The sequence below is a fragment of the Fusarium oxysporum genome, chromosome 1, assembly GCF_000149955.1.
Source record: "Fusarium oxysporum f. sp. lycopersici 4287 chromosome 1, whole genome shotgun sequence".
Lineage (NCBI taxonomy): Eukaryota > Fungi > Ascomycota > Sordariomycetes > Hypocreales > Nectriaceae > Fusarium > Fusarium oxysporum.
The window spans coordinates 381,246-401,030 of NC_030986.1; the positions used below are offsets into that span (position 1 = coordinate 381,246).

At 47.2% G+C, this 19,785-nt stretch overlaps 9 protein-coding genes across 10 annotated transcripts; 5 read left to right on the forward strand and 4 right to left on the reverse strand.

The window, feature by feature from the left end:
- Positions 1–190: 190 nt before the first annotated feature.
- Positions 191–1,584, reverse strand: FOXG_10953 (uncharacterized protein). The gene is made up of 2 exons (XM_018390423.1): positions 744–1,584; positions 191–694 (listed from the first exon to the last, which is right to left on the reverse strand). Exons 1-2 carry the CDS (start codon positions 1,552–1,554, stop codon positions 228–230), a joined length of 1,278 nt encoding a protein of 425 aa, XP_018248879.1. The 5' UTR covers positions 1,555–1,584; the 3' UTR covers positions 191–227.
- Positions 1,585–1,942: 358 nt separating this feature from the next.
- On the reverse strand, positions 1,943–4,062 carry FOXG_20412 (uncharacterized protein). Of its 2 annotated transcripts, XM_018400695.1 has the most exons (4): positions 3,517–4,046; positions 2,788–3,466; positions 2,638–2,667; positions 1,966–2,571 (listed from the first exon to the last, which is right to left on the reverse strand). In XM_018400695.1, exons 1-4 carry the CDS (start codon positions 4,027–4,029, stop codon positions 2,030–2,032), a joined length of 1,764 nt encoding a protein of 587 aa, XP_018248881.1. In that variant the 5' UTR covers positions 4,030–4,046; the 3' UTR covers positions 1,966–2,029. The 2 variants fall into 2 exon arrangements, with proteins under 2 accessions (XP_018248880.1, XP_018248881.1); XM_018400694.1 differs by having other exon boundaries at positions 1,943–2,571; positions 2,638–3,466; positions 3,517–4,062.
- Positions 4,063–4,377: 315 nt separating this feature from the next.
- Positions 4,378–7,517, forward strand: FOXG_10954 (uncharacterized protein). Its single transcript, XM_018390424.1, has 10 exons — positions 4,378–5,332; positions 5,388–5,418; positions 5,467–5,550; positions 5,605–5,863; positions 5,920–6,019; positions 6,072–6,193; positions 6,249–6,459; positions 6,513–6,669; positions 6,719–6,880; positions 6,953–7,517. The coding sequence occupies exons 1-10, from the start codon at positions 4,400–4,402 to the stop codon at positions 7,030–7,032; spliced, it is 2,139 nt and encodes a 712-aa protein (XP_018248882.1). The 5' UTR covers positions 4,378–4,399; the 3' UTR covers positions 7,033–7,517.
- FOXG_20413 (uncharacterized protein) lies at positions 7,391–8,241 on the reverse strand. The gene is made up of 2 exons (XM_018400696.1): positions 7,812–8,241; positions 7,391–7,757 (listed from the first exon to the last, which is right to left on the reverse strand). Exon 1 carries the CDS (start codon positions 8,112–8,114, stop codon positions 7,830–7,832), a length of 285 nt encoding a protein of 94 aa, XP_018248883.1. The 5' UTR covers positions 8,115–8,241; the 3' UTR covers positions 7,391–7,757; positions 7,812–7,829.
- Positions 8,242–9,361: 1,120 nt separating this feature from the next.
- On the forward strand, positions 9,362–10,743 carry FOXG_10955 (beta-lactamase). The gene has a single exon (XM_018390425.1). The coding sequence runs from the start codon at positions 9,521–9,523 to the stop codon at positions 10,658–10,660; it is 1,140 nt and encodes a 379-aa protein (XP_018248884.1). The 5' UTR covers positions 9,362–9,520; the 3' UTR covers positions 10,661–10,743.
- A 1,122-nt stretch (positions 10,744–11,865) lies between these two features.
- FOXG_10956 (uncharacterized protein) lies at positions 11,866–12,246 on the forward strand (the record flags this gene model as incomplete). The annotated part of the gene is made up of 1 exon (XM_018390426.1): positions 11,866–12,246. One exon carries the CDS (start codon positions 11,866–11,868, stop codon positions 12,244–12,246), a length of 381 nt encoding a protein of 126 aa, XP_018248885.1.
- Positions 12,247–12,949: 703 nt separating this feature from the next.
- On the forward strand, positions 12,950–15,075 carry FOXG_10957 (uncharacterized protein; the record flags this gene model as incomplete). The annotated part of the gene is made up of 7 exons (XM_018390427.1): positions 12,950–13,039; positions 13,087–13,505; positions 13,561–13,584; positions 13,639–13,819; positions 13,873–14,556; positions 14,609–14,839; positions 14,896–15,075. 7 exons carry the CDS (start codon positions 12,950–12,952, stop codon positions 15,073–15,075), a joined length of 1,809 nt encoding a protein of 602 aa, XP_018248886.1.
- A 156-nt stretch (positions 15,076–15,231) lies between these two features.
- Positions 15,232–16,278, reverse strand: FOXG_10958 (uncharacterized protein; the record flags this gene model as incomplete). Its single annotated transcript, XM_018390428.1, has 1 exon — positions 15,232–16,278. The coding sequence occupies one exon, from the start codon at positions 16,276–16,278 to the stop codon at positions 15,232–15,234; it is 1,047 nt and encodes a 348-aa protein (XP_018248887.1).
- A 339-nt stretch (positions 16,279–16,617) lies between these two features.
- FOXG_10959 (uncharacterized protein) lies at positions 16,618–19,422 on the forward strand (the record flags this gene model as incomplete). The annotated part of the gene is made up of 5 exons (XM_018390429.1): positions 16,618–16,963; positions 17,063–17,449; positions 17,913–18,014; positions 18,312–18,405; positions 18,501–19,422. The coding sequence occupies 5 exons, from the start codon at positions 16,618–16,620 to the stop codon at positions 19,420–19,422; spliced, it is 1,851 nt and encodes a 616-aa protein (XP_018248888.1).
- Positions 19,423–19,785: the final 363 nt, after the last annotated feature.

Sequence of the window (19,785 nt, forward strand, 5' to 3'; positions counted from 1 at the left end):
GGTGATCGCCCAGCAGCTCGGAAAATTCCACTTCTTTGATACGGAGTCAGCCTTCGCATCTTCCATGCATGGGTTTGGTCAAACACCCAAAACTCTTAGGAAAAGGCAGCTTGGGCATAATTAAGCGGTATAAAATTTGTTTATACAGCAATTATTTTTATAGGCACTATCAGAAGCCGTAATCAATATCGTCCAGTAATATTGGCATTTTTATCTATCTCTGTCGGCTAATCTCTTTGCTTCTCAGCCTTTCTATCATGTTGTTTGTTCACATGCTCAACATCCAGATCCTTTCCAACAGCAAGTAAGTCCCTTCTGATGATGGCGCGAATATGGAAAGCCGCGCAGATAAACCATACGATAACCAGTACAACCGTCAAAGCAGATCCAAAAATCTTGATTCCCCTCGATGAAAGAGTGTTTCCAACATTGATAGTCGCAAGAGCGAGGCCAACGTTGGGGAAGACGAGTGCCCACCAGGACAGACTAAACTCCATTCTTCGAACGGCTCGGAGGACTGATATCGCGGACAGGGCGGAAAACCAGATCGCCATGAGCCAGATGAATAGTCCTGCTGCAACTGACATTCCGGACCAGAGTTCACCGGCGGGGACGCTAGGGGTGCCGAGGAAGTCGTCTGGAAGAGCGGACTTGGCTTGTGTACCAAGCGCAATCAAACCACCGCACGTAAAGGCTACAACAGTTAGAACAAATAACAGAATAAGGAATGGTGGTGACGTTACCTGTTGGTCCAACAGCGATAAACATGCCAGGCCTCTTGGAAGCATCCGGCAACTTATGCTGAATCAGCCTCGACAGATAAACAGCATAGATGAACAGCGCAAGCATCCAGCCAAGTCCCTGGCCCATCAAACCCGCAACAATAATCTGCACAGCACTCCACTGCGGTTGACTCCCCGCCACCTTCGCCGCCAACATCCCCGTCACCAAAAACGGATACGCAGGCAATATCCACCCAGGCAACGCCTCCGAAATATCAAGCCTCTCCGTCTCAAAGATAATATGATACTGCGTCACCGCCACAACCATCTCACAAGCATAATAAATCCAGAAAACCACCCGCATAGCCGTAGTGAGCCACGGTCCCGTCTCTGGACCACCGTACGATTGTGCGCCCGTGAGTATTAGGGCGATAGATACCCAGAAAGCGCCGAAGAAGAATGATTCAGAAGGATGGTGCAGACTCGTTGAGAAGGCACGAGGTTTCATGGTGAAGCGTGCAATGATGAGGGCTGTGAAGGTTAGGAAGAGGATGATGTTGAGGATGAAGAAGATTTTGCCGATGGTTTTTAAGCCGGTGAATGTGTAGGGCTGTTCGTTGAGGAGATTGGCGAGGCCGCCTGTTGACATTGTGCAGGGGAACCAGCTCCATGTTATTCTAACCACGCGGTCTTTTAGTCGTAGAGGTCGAGGTGCGTTCTTGGGAAAGGCTTTATCGCGTGCTGAAGACCCAGATTCGAGGTCGACAGGGCGGCCATTCAGGGTTCGTGTAAAATCACCTGCATGATAGTCGGGGCTGGTTGGCTGCGACATATTGATCGCTATAATTTTCGTATAGTGAATATGCTCGCGCGATCAGATCTAGAATGATTTGACATCTTTTCTTTATGTATATTAATCCAAGACAATGTCTGCCTTGATTTTTCAATTCTTGGCTTCGTGACGAAAGCCAAGATGTCGTCACTTGGACGGTTGGACCCAATCTCATCGATCAGAGTTTTGAGCTAAAACTCCACTAGAACTCCACTAAAGATTAAGTTGTATGGCGGGCCAAGGCTAAGAACCGGCAATCGGCACGATGCGTTACAGATACTAACGAGTCATGGATCTGCTGTTCTGACTCCTATGCATTTGTATTTCTAATTAATTACTTAGCCTGATGTTACTGCGTTGATAAAGTTAGAACCTTTCCAAGTCGACGCTCTTTAGTGTATTGGTAGCATATATTCCAAGTACACATTCTATTAGCGATAATAAAATACGCATAAGTCACTTTCTAATCTTATATCTAAAGAAACACAATTGCCTTTTCCACAAGAACAAGAGACTCGAGATCCTCGTCTGTTACTTCTGCCAAAGCCTTACTGTAGTTTGCCTTGAAACTTGACTCCTCCTCAACTCCAGTCTCATTGCCTGCCTCAGGAATAGTAAAAAGAGCGGGTAATAGGCAGATCTTAACCTCCTGACCCAAAAGTGCAGCGTCTCCAGCTTGGGATTTAACGACCTCCATTTTCCTTGCGTCGAATAGTGTACCCGGCCTGAAGAAGAGATATTTAAGCCGTTTCACAGACAGCATAAGCTCAATCTTGACTTTCAACGCATGATGCAAAGTACTTCTCATGTCACTAATAGTCTCCGTCTCTAGTTCGTTATGAGGTGAACGTTGGGTTATGTCCCGACTTTCCAGGGGCAAAAAGCAGCTTAAATTTTGCAGCATCAAGCTGGAAAGCCTGTTGGACCTTTCTGAAATAATCCCCTTTTTAACATCCTTGTCTGATACGAGGGACTTTATAGAAATAACATCGAGCCGTTGGAGTGCGTTCCGTCCACCTGGCCTTGTTAGCTGGGTCTCTAGGCAACAAGCAAGGTTAAGTGTGAAGAGAACGGTATGCTTACTTTGAGTTTCGATATGTTTTCTGTACTGGTCTAGGAGTGGCGAGTCAGCAGCCAGGAAGGCTGGAAATACCTCTTCGAGAACGAGTTCGAAGATGCCTGCCGCCAGCAGAGAGGCCAAAATGAATCTCTTCGGGATCTGTTCTGACTCACAGTGGCCGAGAAGAGAGCCTAGGTCGTGTCCGCCTATGCGTCTAGCCCAATTGTTTGCCAGGTGAGCAAAGCCCGTTCGCTGTTCAGGGAGGGTGTCGTCCAAACTCAGATGACAAATCATTGAAGACGTGTCCCGGATGTTTGAGTGCATATTTCCATACTCTGCCCGGAGAGAGGTATTGAGAAATCCAAGCCTGTCTGCTTCCAGTTCCCTGTAGTTCTTCGTAAGAAGTTGCTCTCGGTCAAGCTTATTTTTTAAACTAGATATAACCTCTCGAAGCCGAGTTTCCTCCCCATGATTACCATGGGCTGAGCTAGCAAGGCTAATGCAATGTTCTAAGTCGTCGTTTCTTCTTTTGAGCTCAGATATTCGGTTTTCCAGAGTGACAGAATAGCTCTTTTGTTTGAGGAGATCTACCTCTGACTGGCTTAACCTTACATCCATGGAGGAGTTCGACCGTGCGTGCGAGATAACAGTCATAGTATCTTCCTGGGAGTCGGGGATAGCAGGGGCGAGCTGAAGTTCAATATCTAAGAGTTCTGGCGAGGCAATTGTGCTTAGTTCAGATTCGTCCTCGCTTTTAACCCTATCTGTGTTATTGTCTCTTATGAGCTCATCTTCACTAAGGTCGTTGTTTGAGGCCATCCTTGTTGGCCCCAAAGAGGACTTTGCTTTGGTCTATAGATATATTAGTTTAGGTCCACTTTTCCTCAGATCCAGTCTCTAACCTTTTGTTTTGGACGTTCTGGTACCACGTTTGAGTTGCCAGCCTGTGGAGTAGACACTTGATTGGGTTCTCTGGAGCTGCTGATTGAATAAATTGAACGAGGTGCTGACATAGTACCCGATTGTGCAGCAAGACCCAAAGATCTGCTTCGTGTGCAACGCGCTTCTTGGGCAGGCTTCATGCTGGTGATTATTTTGTTGAAATTCTCCTGCTCCTCGCCTACAAGAGGCCATAGACCTGCTGTACCCAGCTCAAATAGCTCATTGAACTTTTTGCATGTTCCATAAGTTTGCCATTCCTGGTATAACTTTTGTCGGATGCGCTCTTTCGAGAAGTGCTTTCCCGTCACCTTTTCTAGATAACCGGGAGCCGTGACCTCGAACTTTACACAGTATTGCACGCACCAGTTCAGGTATGCTAGAAGTTGAAGTCGATCGTTTGTGCTCCAGAAGATACGCTTTGTCGGCTTCGACCTGGCAGACAGCCTGGATTTTCGATTATTCTTTCTTGCCATGATGCAGTTGCTTGGGGAGAAGCTGGGGGCTTTCGGAGCCGCTCGAGCGAAGAATAAATTCCTAGGCAGAACTCTGATCTTGGTTCGACCCCTGTCGCCTCCTATGCAGGCTGCGCACAGGTGAAACTTTCATTGTTCAAATGTATTGGCTCGACTGTGCCATACTGCATATTCATCGAACCAACAACGCGTTACTATTGGCCAACACGAGATCTACGCGCTCCCATAACAGCTACGTTTCTGCCTTGCTGCCTAGAGAGATGGTTCGCTATCGAATCGTGGGGCTCAGCTGCAGCAATAAGGAGATTAAATACGTGGCTTCCTGGCCTACTATGCGCGAATTGTTCACTTGGCTATCCACGCTTATATCATGTCGTTCTCCAGGTCATCGACTGTGACTCTAGGTCGAGAAAATGCACCCAATCACCAACATCAACTTGAGGAGGACCATGTTAGACTGGAACCAATCAACCTTGACCTGCTAGATGAGGACCGTGGAGATCCCTTCCCAAAACACCTCATCATTGCGGTAGACTTTGGTACCACTTACTCAGCAGTTTCCTACGTCGACGTACCCCAAGGATGTCCATCAGATTCTGTCGACTCGAGGTCCATTCGTTCGATTGGAAACTACCCCGAGAACTACAACTACCACTATAATGATCCAATGGGTATGGAGGTTCCCACCGAGGTGATATATCCCTTGGACCGACACTTTCGCGACCACTTTAATCTTGATAATCCCGAGGAAGATTTGGAAAACGGTGATAGCGTTGAGGTACCTGTACCTGATGAAGACGGCGATATCTCCATGCTCTCAGACACGCCAGAGGAATTTCGATGGGGTTACCGAGTACATGAAGTCTGGAATCGTCCATCTACACACTCTAACACCACCAACCAGCCTTTGTCACGATTTAAGCTCTTACTTGATAACAGTGAGATGACCGAGTCGGTAAGGCGAGATGTAAGACAGACTATCAATACACTCAAAAGAAAAAATGTAATCCAAGGGCCTCTTCACGTCATCGCTGATTTTCTTACCTACCTTTTGGAGCATACTCGGTCCCAGTTGCGTCGTCAGGGCTTCGATGACAGTTACGAGAAAGAAATGATACTTTGTGTTCCTGCTATCTGGACGCAGAAAGCATGCCGAGATATGCAGGCATGCCTAGCAGTTGCTATGAAACGAGCCAACTTTACAAGGGCCGATTTGCAGAACAAGAGCATTGACAACCTCTTCATCGTGTCGGAGCCGGAGGCAGCTGCTGCACACATGCTTTCCACTTCGGCTGAAATAAAAGTACAAACTTCTCCCTTGACACTTATCACGATACGCTTCTAATATCATTCACTAGGCTGGCGATTGCTTTGTTCTGCTGGATGCAGGTACGACTTGACCCCAATTGCTCCTCTCCATCTAACAACATGACTAAGGTGGCGGAACTGTCGATGCGAACACATATCGAGTCAGCAGGGAGGAGCCATTGAGGCTAGAGACCGAGATAGTGGCTCCTGGAGGTATGTTGTACGATAGCAATGGGCGGCATCTATAGCTAATTGTTGCTTGAAAAGGTGGCCTGCATGGATCTAGTTATCTGAATGAAGGTTTTCGGGACTATCTCAAAGATCTCCTAGCTGAGGAAACGTACCTCAACGATGGCATCGAGACCATTCATGGAATCATTGAGAGAATAACATTCGAAGAATTCGAAAAGAGGATCAAGCGGGGCTTTGACTATAACCAGCAAACGTCGAGGAAGGAGATTTATATAAGAGGACTTCGTGATAACCCTGCCAAGGGTTTCAGAAATGAATGCATTTACATTCCGAGGTAAGTTCAGTTCAAAAACCCAACGAAGAACTAATTTCTTAACCTGATGGCGATAGACTCAAGATTCGAGACATCTTTTTCAAACATCTACATCCTATAGTTGAGATTGTGAAGAGCCAACTCGACGAAGCAAGGGGCAAAGGATACACCGTTGGGGTAAGTTACTTCTGGTCAAACAGGCCGTTCACTCTGACGTAGGATATTGCAGAAAGTTGTTCTCATTGGAGGATTTGGAACCTCAATCTCACTCAGCCAGATGTTACAAGAGTCCTTGGAGGAATACAGTCGGGAACATAGTTGCCGCGTCACATTGATGGAACCTCAGCAAGGGTTTGTTTTCTAAACGCAAGTTCTTTTACGCCACTTACTAATCTCCGATATACAGAACTTCAATCATCAATGCGGTAGCATCAGGAGCTGTCCTCAGAGCTCTGAACAAGGCGAACGGGCCGGAGAGAATAGCTCGTTCAAGTTATGGCATATTGCGAACTGAGCCTTTCGGACAGTACCCTGAGCACGCAGGTCTGAAGCCGTCCTATGACCGTCATGATGGGATGCCATACATTAAGCAAACGATCGATTGGGTTTTGAAGCTAGTAAGTCTTTATCTTGAGACTTTTAATGCCTTAGAGAACTAACTTAAACACAGGGAGAAAGAGTTCCATCAGTATGGCAGTGTGAGCCCTTCACCTGCAGTCATACATTCGACGTCTGGCCTGTCCGCCCCTTTATCTGCAAAGAGATACTCTACGTGTCAGACCGTGCGACAAGATCGCACTATAGAAGAACTCATCCCAATAACCAAGGTCAGCCTGAGAATCTTGATGGAAGACATGTCTAACTGTATCTTGAAAGGTGCGGAGTATGTTGGCGAAATCGAGGTAGACTTCTCTTCTCTTCGAGATCAGTTAGCCCCAATTGAGCCTGTTGTTAATAGGAATCAACAAAAGGTTGGGAAAAGACATTATAGGATCGACTTTACGATGGCCATTAAGGTTGTGGATCGCGACTTGGAATGTAAGTTCTGACAGATGAGAATCTGTTTCCCTGGCATTTTGAGCATATATGTTCTCAGCTGACACGTTGTAGGTTTTGCGATCCACGACCAGAAGGTAGTTAAAAAATGTCGCATAAATATCGCATCTGGTTTCAGACCTGGAGTTAAATAGGCATAGGTAGTTAGGAACATGTTTCCACGGAGGCTGATGGATTTTAAGGAATGGCGAGTGATCGGCGTCGAGTACCAGTTTATTGTGCGATGACGGATAAGGGAACAAGATCAGGATAACAGAATACCTCCGCGCTTAGAGAACCATTTTGTCATAAGCGGGTAAGTCTACAAAGCAACATTAACGTCCGAAATACAATTGCCTTAGTGTATAGTAGATGGAGTCCTGGAACGAGCCGAGGTTTAGAAGATCAGAGAGAGGACCCCAGGACGTAGCTCAAGGATCTACGTCTTGTCAATGGAGCCTGACCTGCCTGCGGGCGTGGCAGTTTCAAATTACTACAAAGATGCAGGTAATTAGGTACAGTGGTTATTATTGCGGAGATAACTTTAGCTATAAAGATCTAAGGCTCTGCTTTTGCTTCGAATGGAGATGCATACAAACAGAAAGTTTTGCCAGAAAATATAATTCAATTATTAACATCGCTTCCCCTACAAACAGTAGTTGACCTAAGCTCCATTATTTATAGCCAATGACGGCATATAAATACTCTAAATACGGGGATCTCATTATCATTACCGCAGCGGCGCAGTTCAACTCCGAATCCCAGCTCAAAGAAATCTCCGGATTACATAAACGCTTCGCTCGCTGTATATCCATCTCTATCATTGCGTCATCAATCAGATCTTCATTTATTTTCATGATCGTCAGAAAGGTCTCCAAGTCTGCAAAAATCAGTTATCTGTCTTGCACCATCACTTTCTTACTAAATGGCGTACCTCCGTGGATCCCGAAAATCAGGAATACCCATGAGCACTATCCGATCTCAATAACGCTATCCCCGTCGCCATCATGAGCGCAAAAACTACACAAACAGCGACAATGATTATCACCGCATATTTCGTCCAGTCGTCCCCCTCGAGATGTCGCATGTCTTTGGTCCATTCTGGCATGTCAATCGAACCACCCTGGACCAACCACGCAATGGCGAAAATGGCGATGACGATGACGGTGAAGATGAGTTGTCTGGCATTACGAACAGCCTCTAAGAACGGTTGAATTCTGGATTTTGTCTTCGCCATGGCTGTTATACTAGGTTTGTTGTAAGTGGGAAAAAGACGTTGAGGCTAGATGAAAGGTGGAAAAGTGGCATCATTGACAGGTTGGATTAGAGTGAGGCGTCTCCCCGCATATTATAGGTACTTTATTAGATCACAAGACATTCAGCTGATGGACTGCTATTCGCGCGTTGGATTGTTTATGGCGAATCATGTTGGGTTTCGGATGCTTCGGAGCGTTATTCAGCCACCTAGAAACGTATGTTTGACCCCACCTCACTCAGAAACAAGGCAGTCATTCAATCTTGCTGACATGGATTCGGGTGCCTGAACAAAGGCGTTAGCCTTGCCAGATATCTTATTCCCCGAGAGTCCGTTAGCGCATGGCACGCGATCTGCATGTCAATCAGATCGGCATATCCTCGCGTATCAGTCTCTGGCTCCGAGACTCATCTGACATTCACCAAACGAGATGTGAACTGAATGCATTTTCCTCTCTACATCTGCATAAGTTCAATTTCACTCTTAATTAGCTTGTAGTTCTGCGCGGAGACCCTGTGATCCTCGTCGGTACTTCAGCCTACAAGGGAAGGATGATCCAATACCGAGGGCCGCCAATCGAAGCTCACAGAGAAAGGCTGTCTCTGGTTCTCAAGGACCCTGGTGTTTGACTCGAGTCAATCGGAGATATCTCATTCTTCTAAAGCAGCTTGAATCAATTCTGTAGCTAAAGCGTCGTTCGATCAAGCATTTTATCATTTCACAGCTGAATTAAATGACGTGACATGTTACTGATCGTTTATAAGCCAAGCGAGAGCTAGACCAGGTTAATGGGAGGCTTGTCAAGTTGAGGCTAGCCAAAACAAGACAGTTTCTCCAAACAGTCTCGATCCTTGATCGATATGCAAGGCATGCACTGCAATTCATGAGCTTAAGTGATTGGATACCAGTGAACAGCGCCATGGCATGATCATATCAGTTTAGAGTCCCGGCCTTATGCATAACAGAGAGACCCTACAGTTACATGTGGGGTTCTTTATCCTTCTTTTAAATATAACTATTTATTGCCACCTTAGATATCATTGGCAAACTGCCCTAAACGCAATGTTGGCTTGGTACTAGGCTGCAAACATACAACAATATGAGGGCAAAGCATATGGTTGTTCGTGTGTGGACCCATCAGATCGCAGCCCACTTGACCAAAATGAATCAACTAGAAACAACACATCCACAATTAGCCTGGTGTACCCCGCGTTCTCGACTAGCTTCCCCATAAACCGCGGGACAACGGTATCAAGATGCCTCGGCATGTTGACCGCTAGCTCAAAGTGCTACAGGTATAAAGCCACCGCCAAGGGCATAAGTAATGAAGACGATATCGACAAAGATCCCAAACTCTTTCACAACTTGGACGCCATTGCACAGCAAAGATGACTGAGATTCACGGCACCTGTGACCCCAAATTTCACGGGGTTCGCGCTCTTCTTGAGAAGTACATCGAGTCAGGCGAAGAGATTGGTGCCTCAATCACCATAGACATCGATGGCAAAGAAGTGGTGGATATCTGGGGTGGATACGCAGACGAGAAGCGAACCAAGCCATGGGAAGAAAACACTATTGTCAATGTCTTTTCCTGCACAAAGACAATCACCAGTCTTGCAGTTCTCATCCTCGTCGACAGGGGATTGATCGATGTCAACGAGCGCGTCTCACACTACTGGCCTGAGTTTGAGCAGAACGGCAAGCAGGGCGTTCTTGTCAGGCATTTGCTGGGTCATACCTCTGGTGTCTCGGGTTGGGAAGAGCCGCTGTCGACTGAAGACATGTATGATGTTGAGAAGACGACTGCGATGTTGGCGCGGCAAGCTCCGTGGTGGACTCCCGGAACGGCTTCTGGATATCAAGCTTTGTGCTCAGGGCATTTGCTTGGAGAACTCATCAAGCGCGTTTCTGGAAAATCGCTGCGCGAGTTTGTAGATACTGAGATTGCAGGTGTTTTGGATGCAGACTTTCAGATTGGCGCGGCGGAGCAAACCTGGGATCGCATTTCGCCAATCATTCCTCCGGACTTTACAGGAATCACACCAGAGTTTGAAGAAGGATCTGTCCAGGCCAAAACACTTCTCAACCCGCCCCTTGACCCAAACTCTGTGAACACCGGGCCTTGGAGACAAGCTGAACTAGGCGCTGTGAACGGCCATGCCAACTCCCGGTCGTTAGCCCGTATACTCTCCGCAATCACCTTAGGAGGCTCAACCCGAGGCAAGAAGCTTCTATCAGAGGAGACAATCAAGTTGATCTTTCAGGAGCAGTCTGCTGGAAAAGACTTGGTCCTTGGGTTACCATTCAGACTTGGTATTGGATATGGACTCACGCCTTCTCCGGCCCTTCCCTGGATCCCAGAGGGTAATGTCTGTTTCTGGGGCGGTTGGGGAGGCTCGACTATTATTATGGATCTGGACAAGCGTATGACGATTGCGTATGCCATGAATAAGATGGGTGGTGGGCTTGTTAGTAGTGATCGGGCTGAGGCTTATGGAAGGGCCATTTATGAGGCTTTTGAGAAGTAATTTATACTATTTATGCTCCAATATCAGTAAAACATGTACTGAGCAGTAGATTCGAAAAGAGCCTGTCTCCACGTGGCCTTCCCCTCTTGGACGAACTCTTATTGTATTCTATTTCATCTGCGTCTATATCGAACCTCAATCGCCATCCGACCTAGTATTTGAGGTACATTCCGACCAAAGCTAACCCTACAATCTTCTGAAGTGTCGGCACACATTTGTAACTAACTTTCGTGCTTTTATTGTTGCTGTACCAGGGTTTCTATCAATAACGTCATGCCACGTCAACATGACATCTTGAAACTTGGAGGGCTACTGATTTCGGCTGTCTACGTTCAATTTCCCAGTAAGAATTTCAGGACTACCTTTGAGAGCAAAGGGCTTAGTGTATGAGATGTTGATAAGACAGCTTGGCATTGTGAAATGTCTGCAACTGTTGATTCTGATAATGCGTAGGTGAGGTGTTCTCCTGATGGACAATTGCTGTTGGATCAAAGAAGAATGCAGTGGGGGGTACCAACTGATATCGACCACGAAATCAATATTGATATCTCAAACGACGGTAAGATGGCGTCCCATCAAGGTGATGGTAGCCCACATTGGTAGGTTTAGTTGATGGATTCTTCCAACTGCCATATCAAGAAGACGGCATAGTAAACAAGAACATGCATAATACCGCCGCAACCTTTTCTTACATAAGATTATTTAAGAGAGAAATAGTCTTACAGCCGTTGGTGATAGTGACACGATATTGCAAATAGCAGTAGATATGGAGTTAAGTAGAAATATTTATCGTCTGAAGCCGAAGCCGAAACGCGAGATCAGTAATTGATCAGCACGGAATTTGGACAAACTGCGCTGAGATATGATTGGCCGATCAACTGCAGAAGCCACATATGCCCCACAGCAAGCAACTTTTATCGAGACTAAGATCTTACTTGATGACGAGCACTGCCGCGAGCCTGCATTAGCTAGGATTGACTTATAAATCAGTAAAGTATTTGAAAATTGACAGTAGATACAGTACGTCGAAATTGTATATAAGAACTGGCTGAAGCCTTCCTGATAATAATACCATTTCATCACAGTTCTCACAAGTTTCCATTATAAAATATTCCTCTCACTTTAGAGACTGAACTTCAATCACACCCTACTGCTCCAGCCTTACTACACACTGCCTACTGCACATTCAATCACCCAACATCACAATGCCCCACCCAGTCATCTTCAATGGCAGTCTCGGCCTAGGCCCCATGATAGTCGGTCTCGGTCTCAACGCCACCTTCCGCCCAAACGACCATCTTCAACGCCTCGAATTTCCCGTTCCAGCTGAACCTTTGGCAAAAAAGTTCAGTCTCGCGCTCATGAGGATTTGGGGCATTCGCAACATCACTGTCGGCGCATTGATTTCACTCATCTGGACCACGGGAGATGAGAAGCTGATGGCCAAGGCCTTGAGCGCAGCGCTGGCTATGCCAATTACTGATGGATTTGTGAGCCGAATCATCATTGGAGGTGGAGAGACGCAGCATTGGGTGTTTCCTCCTTTGCTTGTGGTGATGATTGCTGGGTTGTTTGGATACTTTTAACGGTGGATCTAGTTTGGCCACTATGATGTGACCGCAGGCGGACTACGTGTATCTAATGGTAATCATACTCTTGGAGTGGGGGCATCTTTCTATTTTCTTTCCCTTATAAAATGATTTGCTATTGAACGGCGTCTTAAGGGGATGTTTGTCTCAACGCTATGGCGAAAAGCATAACTCGTTTCGGACACTTGGCCTAGAGCCTGTCATACCACGTAGAACCCTGCATAAACTTTCCATGAGCCCCGTACCACTTCATGAAGTTTAATGATGATCACTATTATTTGGAGTTCTACTGAATTTGCCGATATGATGTTATGCAGGGGGGATTGTGTCTTGGGAAATACAACAGCCTTGAAATCAGCTTGCGCTTTGGCTGTGGATTGATTACGTGTTGCCGCCATTAGTGATTCCCGATCATCTTATACGCGTATTACATGGCAGAAGTTCCACAGCCCGAAATGCTAAAACCGTGGGCAACGTCAGCGGTGAGGCCATGCTAGCCAAATACAGTTATTTTTCGTATTTTCTATGGGGATTTTCGTATCTATCCAATTTTCGCATTGGCTCTTCCGCGTATTATGTACCATAACGTCAAGCATAATGACCTCAGGGATAATCTTTCCGTTGATATATAATGGGAGTCACACTTCTTTTAGGATACCTTTCATTACACCCCTATACACGCTGCCCAAAGAAACCTAAGATGCGCCTCTTATCGAAGTTCTACCTCCCTACGCTTGCCGTAGTGGGATCATTTGTTACCGCTGCCCTTGCAAAGGACCAATGCCGTTGTGTAAGTTACTTTACACATGACATGGCCGCTCTCTAACAGTTTCTTAGACAATTCACGATTCTTGTTGGCCCTCTACAAAAACCTGGAACTCATTAAACTCCACGGTTGACGGACATCTGATCAGATATATCCCGCCAGGTGCTGTTTGCTACAAGTCACACCCTAGCTACAACCGCGAAGCCTGTGATGAGGTCATTGAGAAATGGCCCGTGTCAAAGTTCCACTCTAGCGATCCTGCCAGTCTTCACACCGAATGGGCCAATGTTGGCTGCACTCCAGTCTATGAGAACGGAACAAGCATCTACGGCGACCACGAGGCTGGCAAACGAGGTTGTTCAAAGGGAGCGCTTCCTGCTTACGTTGTGAACGCTACCACGATAGACCATGTTGTTGCAGCATTGGCGTTTGCTGCTGAACACAACATACGATTGGTCATCAAGAATACGGGCCATGCTGGTAACGGGAGGTAAAACAGGACTCATGTCGGTTTTTATGTATGAACGCCCGCTAACGTATTTTAGAAACTTGGGAAGTAGTAGTCTGTCGTGAGTGAAGCTGTCATTCTACACTGCTTGAATCAATGCTAACACCTTTCTCAGAATCTGGACCCATAACATGAAGAGTATCGAGCTACGGGAAGATTGTAACCTTACTTGCCCCAACGCTAAGGACATGTCAAGCCCTCGTATGGCAGCCACTGTTGGTGCAGGGGTTCAAGATGGAGAGATGAACGAAGCTCTGGCAGCACAGAATGCTTTGGCGGTTGGCGGTACCAGCAATGTGAGTCTCACCCCTAGTTCTTCGTGCCTTTGATAGACTGACCTTTGCTACAGGATGTCGGTGTTGTCGGCTGGGCCACTGGAGGCGGTCATGGATTTGCAACAGGAAAATATGGCCAAGGAGCGGATAATATTCTTGAGGCAGAGATTGTCACCCCGGCAGGCAAAGTCCTGATTGCCAATCAGTGCCAGAACCAGGATCTTTATTGGGCTATTCGCGGTGGTGGCGGTGGCACATTCGGTGTCATTACAAAGCTAACTGTCATGGCTTATCCCGCACCGAAAGTGGTCATCGGCGGCTTCGACATCAGAGCCAAGAACCAAACTTCGGAAGACCAGTTCTACAAAGTCATTGCAGATGTACATGCGCTCTTCCCTGCGATTCAAGATGCTGGTATCCATGGCTACTATACCGTGACAGGTCCTCCTGAAGCTGAGGTGTTGACTTTCAGTGGATCGTTTATGGGATTTGACATTTCTAACAAGACTTACGATAATGCCCTTGAACCATTCAGAAAATTGCTTGAAGTATCTAATAGTACCGTTACTTGGTCTTTGACTAAGATTCCAGTTAGCACTTGGCAGGAACTGCTCAAGGTTTTGCCAGACATTGGGACGGTCAGCGCAGGCTATGACATTAGGGCTTCTCGATTGATCTCACGACAGACTGTGACGGAAAAGACAGAAGAGTTTGCAGCTGTATATAAGAAGATTAGTCCTACTAAGAAAGCACCATCGGTACAGACATCTTCATGCTCCTGCCCCTTTCAAAGCGCTAACAGATCTTTAGAATGGCTTGCCAAACCTCTCTATATCTGGCACCCTCACCATCAGTCCCAAGCCCGTCAACAACGCTTTACATCCTTCCTGGCGAAACGCTACCGTCCATCTAATCACAGGTCAAAGCTGGACTGACTCTACAAACGACACTGCAGTCAGAAATATTATTCACGATGTGACATATAGAAAACTCACATTGCTGAGGGAATTGGATCTTGCCCAAGGAGTCTACTTGAACGAGGTAAGATGGCACTCTATGATCACTCTTGACACGCTTGGCTGACTGTTAGAAATAAGGCAAACTCGATCGAGCCTGACTGGCAGTGGTCTTTCTGGGGACCAAACTACGCACGGCTTCGTGATATCAAGGAGAGGTATGATCCTGAAGGCCTCTTGTGGTGTCCTCAATGTGTTGGTAGTGAGGATTGGGTCCAGCGACAGGATGGTAGACTTTGCCGAGCTTTTACCCCTTGGTAAACCCAGCCATCTCTTATTACACTCTTCTCCTCAGAGTTCCCTCCATGGGGACGTAATCTAGGCGTCATAAAATATGTGTGGCAAGACGTAGCCATATAGCCATTAACTATATAGTGTAGCAAATATTGTAATTGCACGACTATATTTGCGGCTTACCTACTCCGTCCAATCCATTGGCTGAGATGTGCCCATCGTGTCAAAGATGCTATCATGCATCCAATTTCCCACATCAATCTGATGATCCCCAAGTATTGACTCAAAGCTATTCCAAACCTCTAGATGACCTGGCTCGTCTGCCATAAAGCCAGGCTGAAAACCGTCCCGCGACACATGCAAATTATCCTTAGACCTCAAAAGACCGTTGTTTGTTTCGTGGTCACTTTCTATTGTAGCAGCGACAAGACGATTGAACGCCTTTCGAGCCTGAACGGCTCTGGGCCATCGCTCGGAAATGATGTACAGCATCGTGCTACACGCTCGCACGCTGCTGCTGAACTTGGGACTGAATATTGACGAGTCTAGGCAGAAGTAGTAGGCCATGACCAAGCCGGCGACAGAGTTGGCATGTAGCGAGAGCAAAGAGAAGGAGATGTACGTCTGCTGGTCATGGAGGCGTTTCGACAGGAAGCAGACTTGTCCGGCAGAGTGGACGATCTCGTGAAAAGTCGGGTTCTGTGGCGTGAGGGTGGGTAAGAAGGAAAGGTTCAAGAGTATGATGGCTTTATGGTATTGGATCATATGGTAATCAGTCGTTAGGTGAGGATGCGGCTTGTTCTCAGGGTCAGTCTGAGGAATTCCAGCCTTCCATTCTTCCAAAGCTTGTCGAAGGCGAGCCACCTTGTGCGGTTTTATCACGGAAACATCCCTATCCACACGACATACCGTATGTGAAATCTTGGAGTCTATCTGTTGTAGCCGGAAGATGCGAATAGCTGGCGTCAGTGCGGTGATCTGAGAAGGGTGTTGGTTTGACTGAGCAATGGCTGTGATAATGGCTTCATCAGTATCCGGTTCATCGTCGATGTTTGCTGGGAGCGGGACGTCAATATCTCTATCGGAAATAGAGTGAGATCGACCCATGGTCCGAGCGACTGATCTCTCCAACATGTATGCCGTCCAGAAGATCTGTTTCCGTCTCTCATCGAGGGTTGGAGGGAGGTTGGTGGCTTGTCGGTGGAAGCCATTGTCGATACAATACCGCATTGTTGTCTCGATCATCCACCTGATGGCCGTTAGACTGCCCGTTATCTATTCTCCTCCAATTGTGCGGTGGTTGCTTACCAGACGCCAGGACCTGTCGGTGACCTTAATTGGTATATCGTGAGCAGAAGCATCATTCATCCGACAGGACCAGTTGCGAGCGCTCTTCTTGCTGCTGCCGAGTGGAGAGGGGGTATCTCAGGGAAGCGGTTCATCACCGCTCTAGTGGCTGGTATAGAAGCCGAATGCAAGGCTGGACTCGCTGTCTGGCCGGAACACTATGATGTTGGCTGGTAAGTGTGCATGCATCCGTAGGTCTATTTTACCGACTTACAACCCTCAATGCATATTACCTCAACCGTCGGATCAATTGGAGCGACAGTTGCCGTTTCAAAGATCCTAGGGCTATCTCCAACAAAGACCACCCATGCAATCGGTCTCGCAGCAACCCAAGTCACCGGCCTTCGAGAGATGTTCGGTTCATACTGCAAATCATTCCACGTCGGTCGCTCTGCTCAAAACGGCCTGCTAGCTGCTGTCATGGCTGAAGGAGGCTACACTAGCAGTCAAGGTGCACTGGAAGCGAAACGTGGCTGGGCTACCGTCGTTGGCACCAACAAGCCAGACGTGCTCCAGAACCTGGATCTTTGGCTCGGTACAGAGAATGAGGATGGCTTAGCTGGTCAAAGTACCGGCCGCTGGGAGATTCTGAGGAATAGCTTCAAACCTTTCCCGTGCGGGATTGTGATCCACCCTGTCATCGACGCTTGCATATAATTGCACGCAGCACTGGCGATGGAGGGACACAGCCCAGCGCAGATCGAGTCTGTCGCGGCACAAGTCCACCTCCTTGTCCTAGAACCCGCCGGGAAGAAGACTCCAAAGGATGGCCTGGAGGCAAAGTTCAGCGTCTACCATAGTGGCGCATGCGGTCTCCTCCTCGGCAGAGTCACACCGTCAGATTACGAAGACAATATTGTACTCGAGCCCGCTGTCATTGCCATTCGCGACCGCACCACAGCAAAGATCGATACGAGCATCGCAGCAGACTCGGCAAGGGTCACTGTTGCTCTTGAAGACGGAGAGGTGTTCACAAAGTACGTCGAGCATGCAGTTGGCAGTCGCGCAGATCCTCTTAGCGACGCGAAGCTGCAGGAGAAGTTCATTGATGGATGTAAGAGTGTTTCGATTCGCGACGCTGAAGCAGTGAGCCAACGGTGCTGGGAGCTGGAGGATGTGGATGATATGCAGCAGTTTATAAAGTATCTGTAGCTGCTTGAAGGAGTGAACACGGAGACGTATTTATGGCCATTGTATTAAGTCCATGGTTGCGTCCTCCCCTTCCGGTGCTCTTAACAGCACCTATTTAAGGATTTTGCACGCCAAGGTGCCCCTGCTGTTGTCTTGCTAGAGAGTAAGAGAGTTTCACTTTAGGCAGAGTTACATACCTACCCCTACCTACGAGCAGGTTGCAAGTAGCCATGGATTGGGAATTGGAAGCCGTATTCTATACATGGACTGATAAATACTTCCCTTGGCATTAAAAACAGCGGTATTAGTGGCCAGGCATTTGTAATACTATAACTATTCTTATTCCGTTCCGTTAGCAGGATAATTATCGCATGTCTCTGTTATAGCGGTAGGGCAGACTCTTTCATCAATGCCTAAGGGAGCACCAAACCCGTATTCTTTACCGCTAATTGAAGTTGTCACTATACCTTCTGAGTGCAATAATTTCTGTAGGTAATAGAGTTTCGGCATTCTCATTTGGCAGATAGTATATTAAGCAGGGGGGGTCTGGTAATTAATTTCGGTGACGCACGTTTAAAGTTCGGCATTCCGGACTTTCCGTGAAAGTTATGCGCTCAACATATATAATTACTACTTCTTCTACTCTGTAGGCAAGGTCTAAATTTTAAAACGTTATAAACACATCTTGCACCTGCACTATACAGTTTTGAAGCGCCGCTGAACAAAATAAGTCATTATGAAGTATAGTTTACTTATCTCCTTGGTTGCCTCCTGGATCTTAACAGCCTCTGCTTCCAAGCACGCAACTTCGAGGTGCCCGCCAATTTCTGGAGATATCCTGTTTCGCAATGAGTTCCAGCTCTACCCATCTTTCTATAGGTGGGATGATCAGCGATGTGTTCTGTACCTCAGGCATGTTGTCCCATAACGTTAAACGATCAGCTCTAGGTTAATCTAACCGTTTTGCATCACAGCTCGATCTACAACGCGAGTATCGTCGTCTGGGACCCCTACAGCTCATCAATCCAGCGGGTTATTTCTCTCCCCGGAATAAGCCACAGCGGCTTGGAAGCTTTAGACAAAAGACTTTCCGGAACTGTTATCGACTCCACTAATGACGTTCTGTCTGCTGTCGTGCAGGCTGACGAATTCTTCCTAAGTGGGGGAAACGACGTGAGCGGCGATAACTTTGTCGTCAAGATCGATCTGAATACTTTTGCAGTCAAGCAGATTAACCTGACGACTACCACCAAGGGCCAGTACGGGGCGTTTATTGACATTGATAATGGCCTTTCTGGAGACCTTTATGTTAATGGTGGTTATCCATCCAGTATCCTTCACATTGACTGCAAGGATAAAGTCTCCCCTTTCTACGTCCGCGAACCAACCACTGCTCCACGCCCTTTTGGGTTTGGAGGAGTGGTGCGCGTCGGCGATAATCTCATCGCCAGCGACAATACCAACCATCAGCTCGTCAGGTTCACTATTTACAGTGGTAATAGCTCACCGGTTGTTATCCCGCAGACAAACTATCACAATTTCTCCGGTGGAGGTTCCCTAACCCTGCCTCATAAGTACGGCGGAAAGGTTTTGCTGATGGCAGAAGACATCCTTGCTAAGAACACAACTGGGGTCTCTGTGTTCAACTCCATGGATGGTTGGGAAACTGCCAAGTTCTTGGGCTTTATAGAGAGCATGGACAGGAAGTTGGAACCTCCCTCGGTGGCTATTAGTCAGACTACTGCGCGGGAGATTGGCGATCGCATTTATTCGAGCGTGTTGTTCTATGACAACAAGATTAACCCTTCGATGGCGGGCAACCGAACTGACTTTGCGCTACGGGATATCACCGATTCAGTTGACTCCCTGCTACAGGCAAATGGATTCAACATGTAGCGGTGTGACCATTCTTGGATAGTGGGTAGGCAAGGGCTAGACCTCGAATGTAATAGTAGTCCCTCTCTCGTTGCTTCCCCACTGGCCAAAATTGATTGGACTTAGTTGACTTGGTCCTACTCGGTTGCAAAGCCGATGTTTATATACGAAAACTTTGTCGGCTAGCACGGCCCGCAAAGAGCCGAAGCGGCATTTCAACCCTGTTGTTCAACCATGACCAGCTGTTCCAGGCTACTTGATGTTGTTCCATCATTTGTCTTTCCCTCGTCGTCACATTGTACTCGGCTCCTGGGTGCCGGGCCATGTAACTTTGGGTAAATCCAATATCACCATAGTTATCCGAGACCATTGATGCCAGTTATC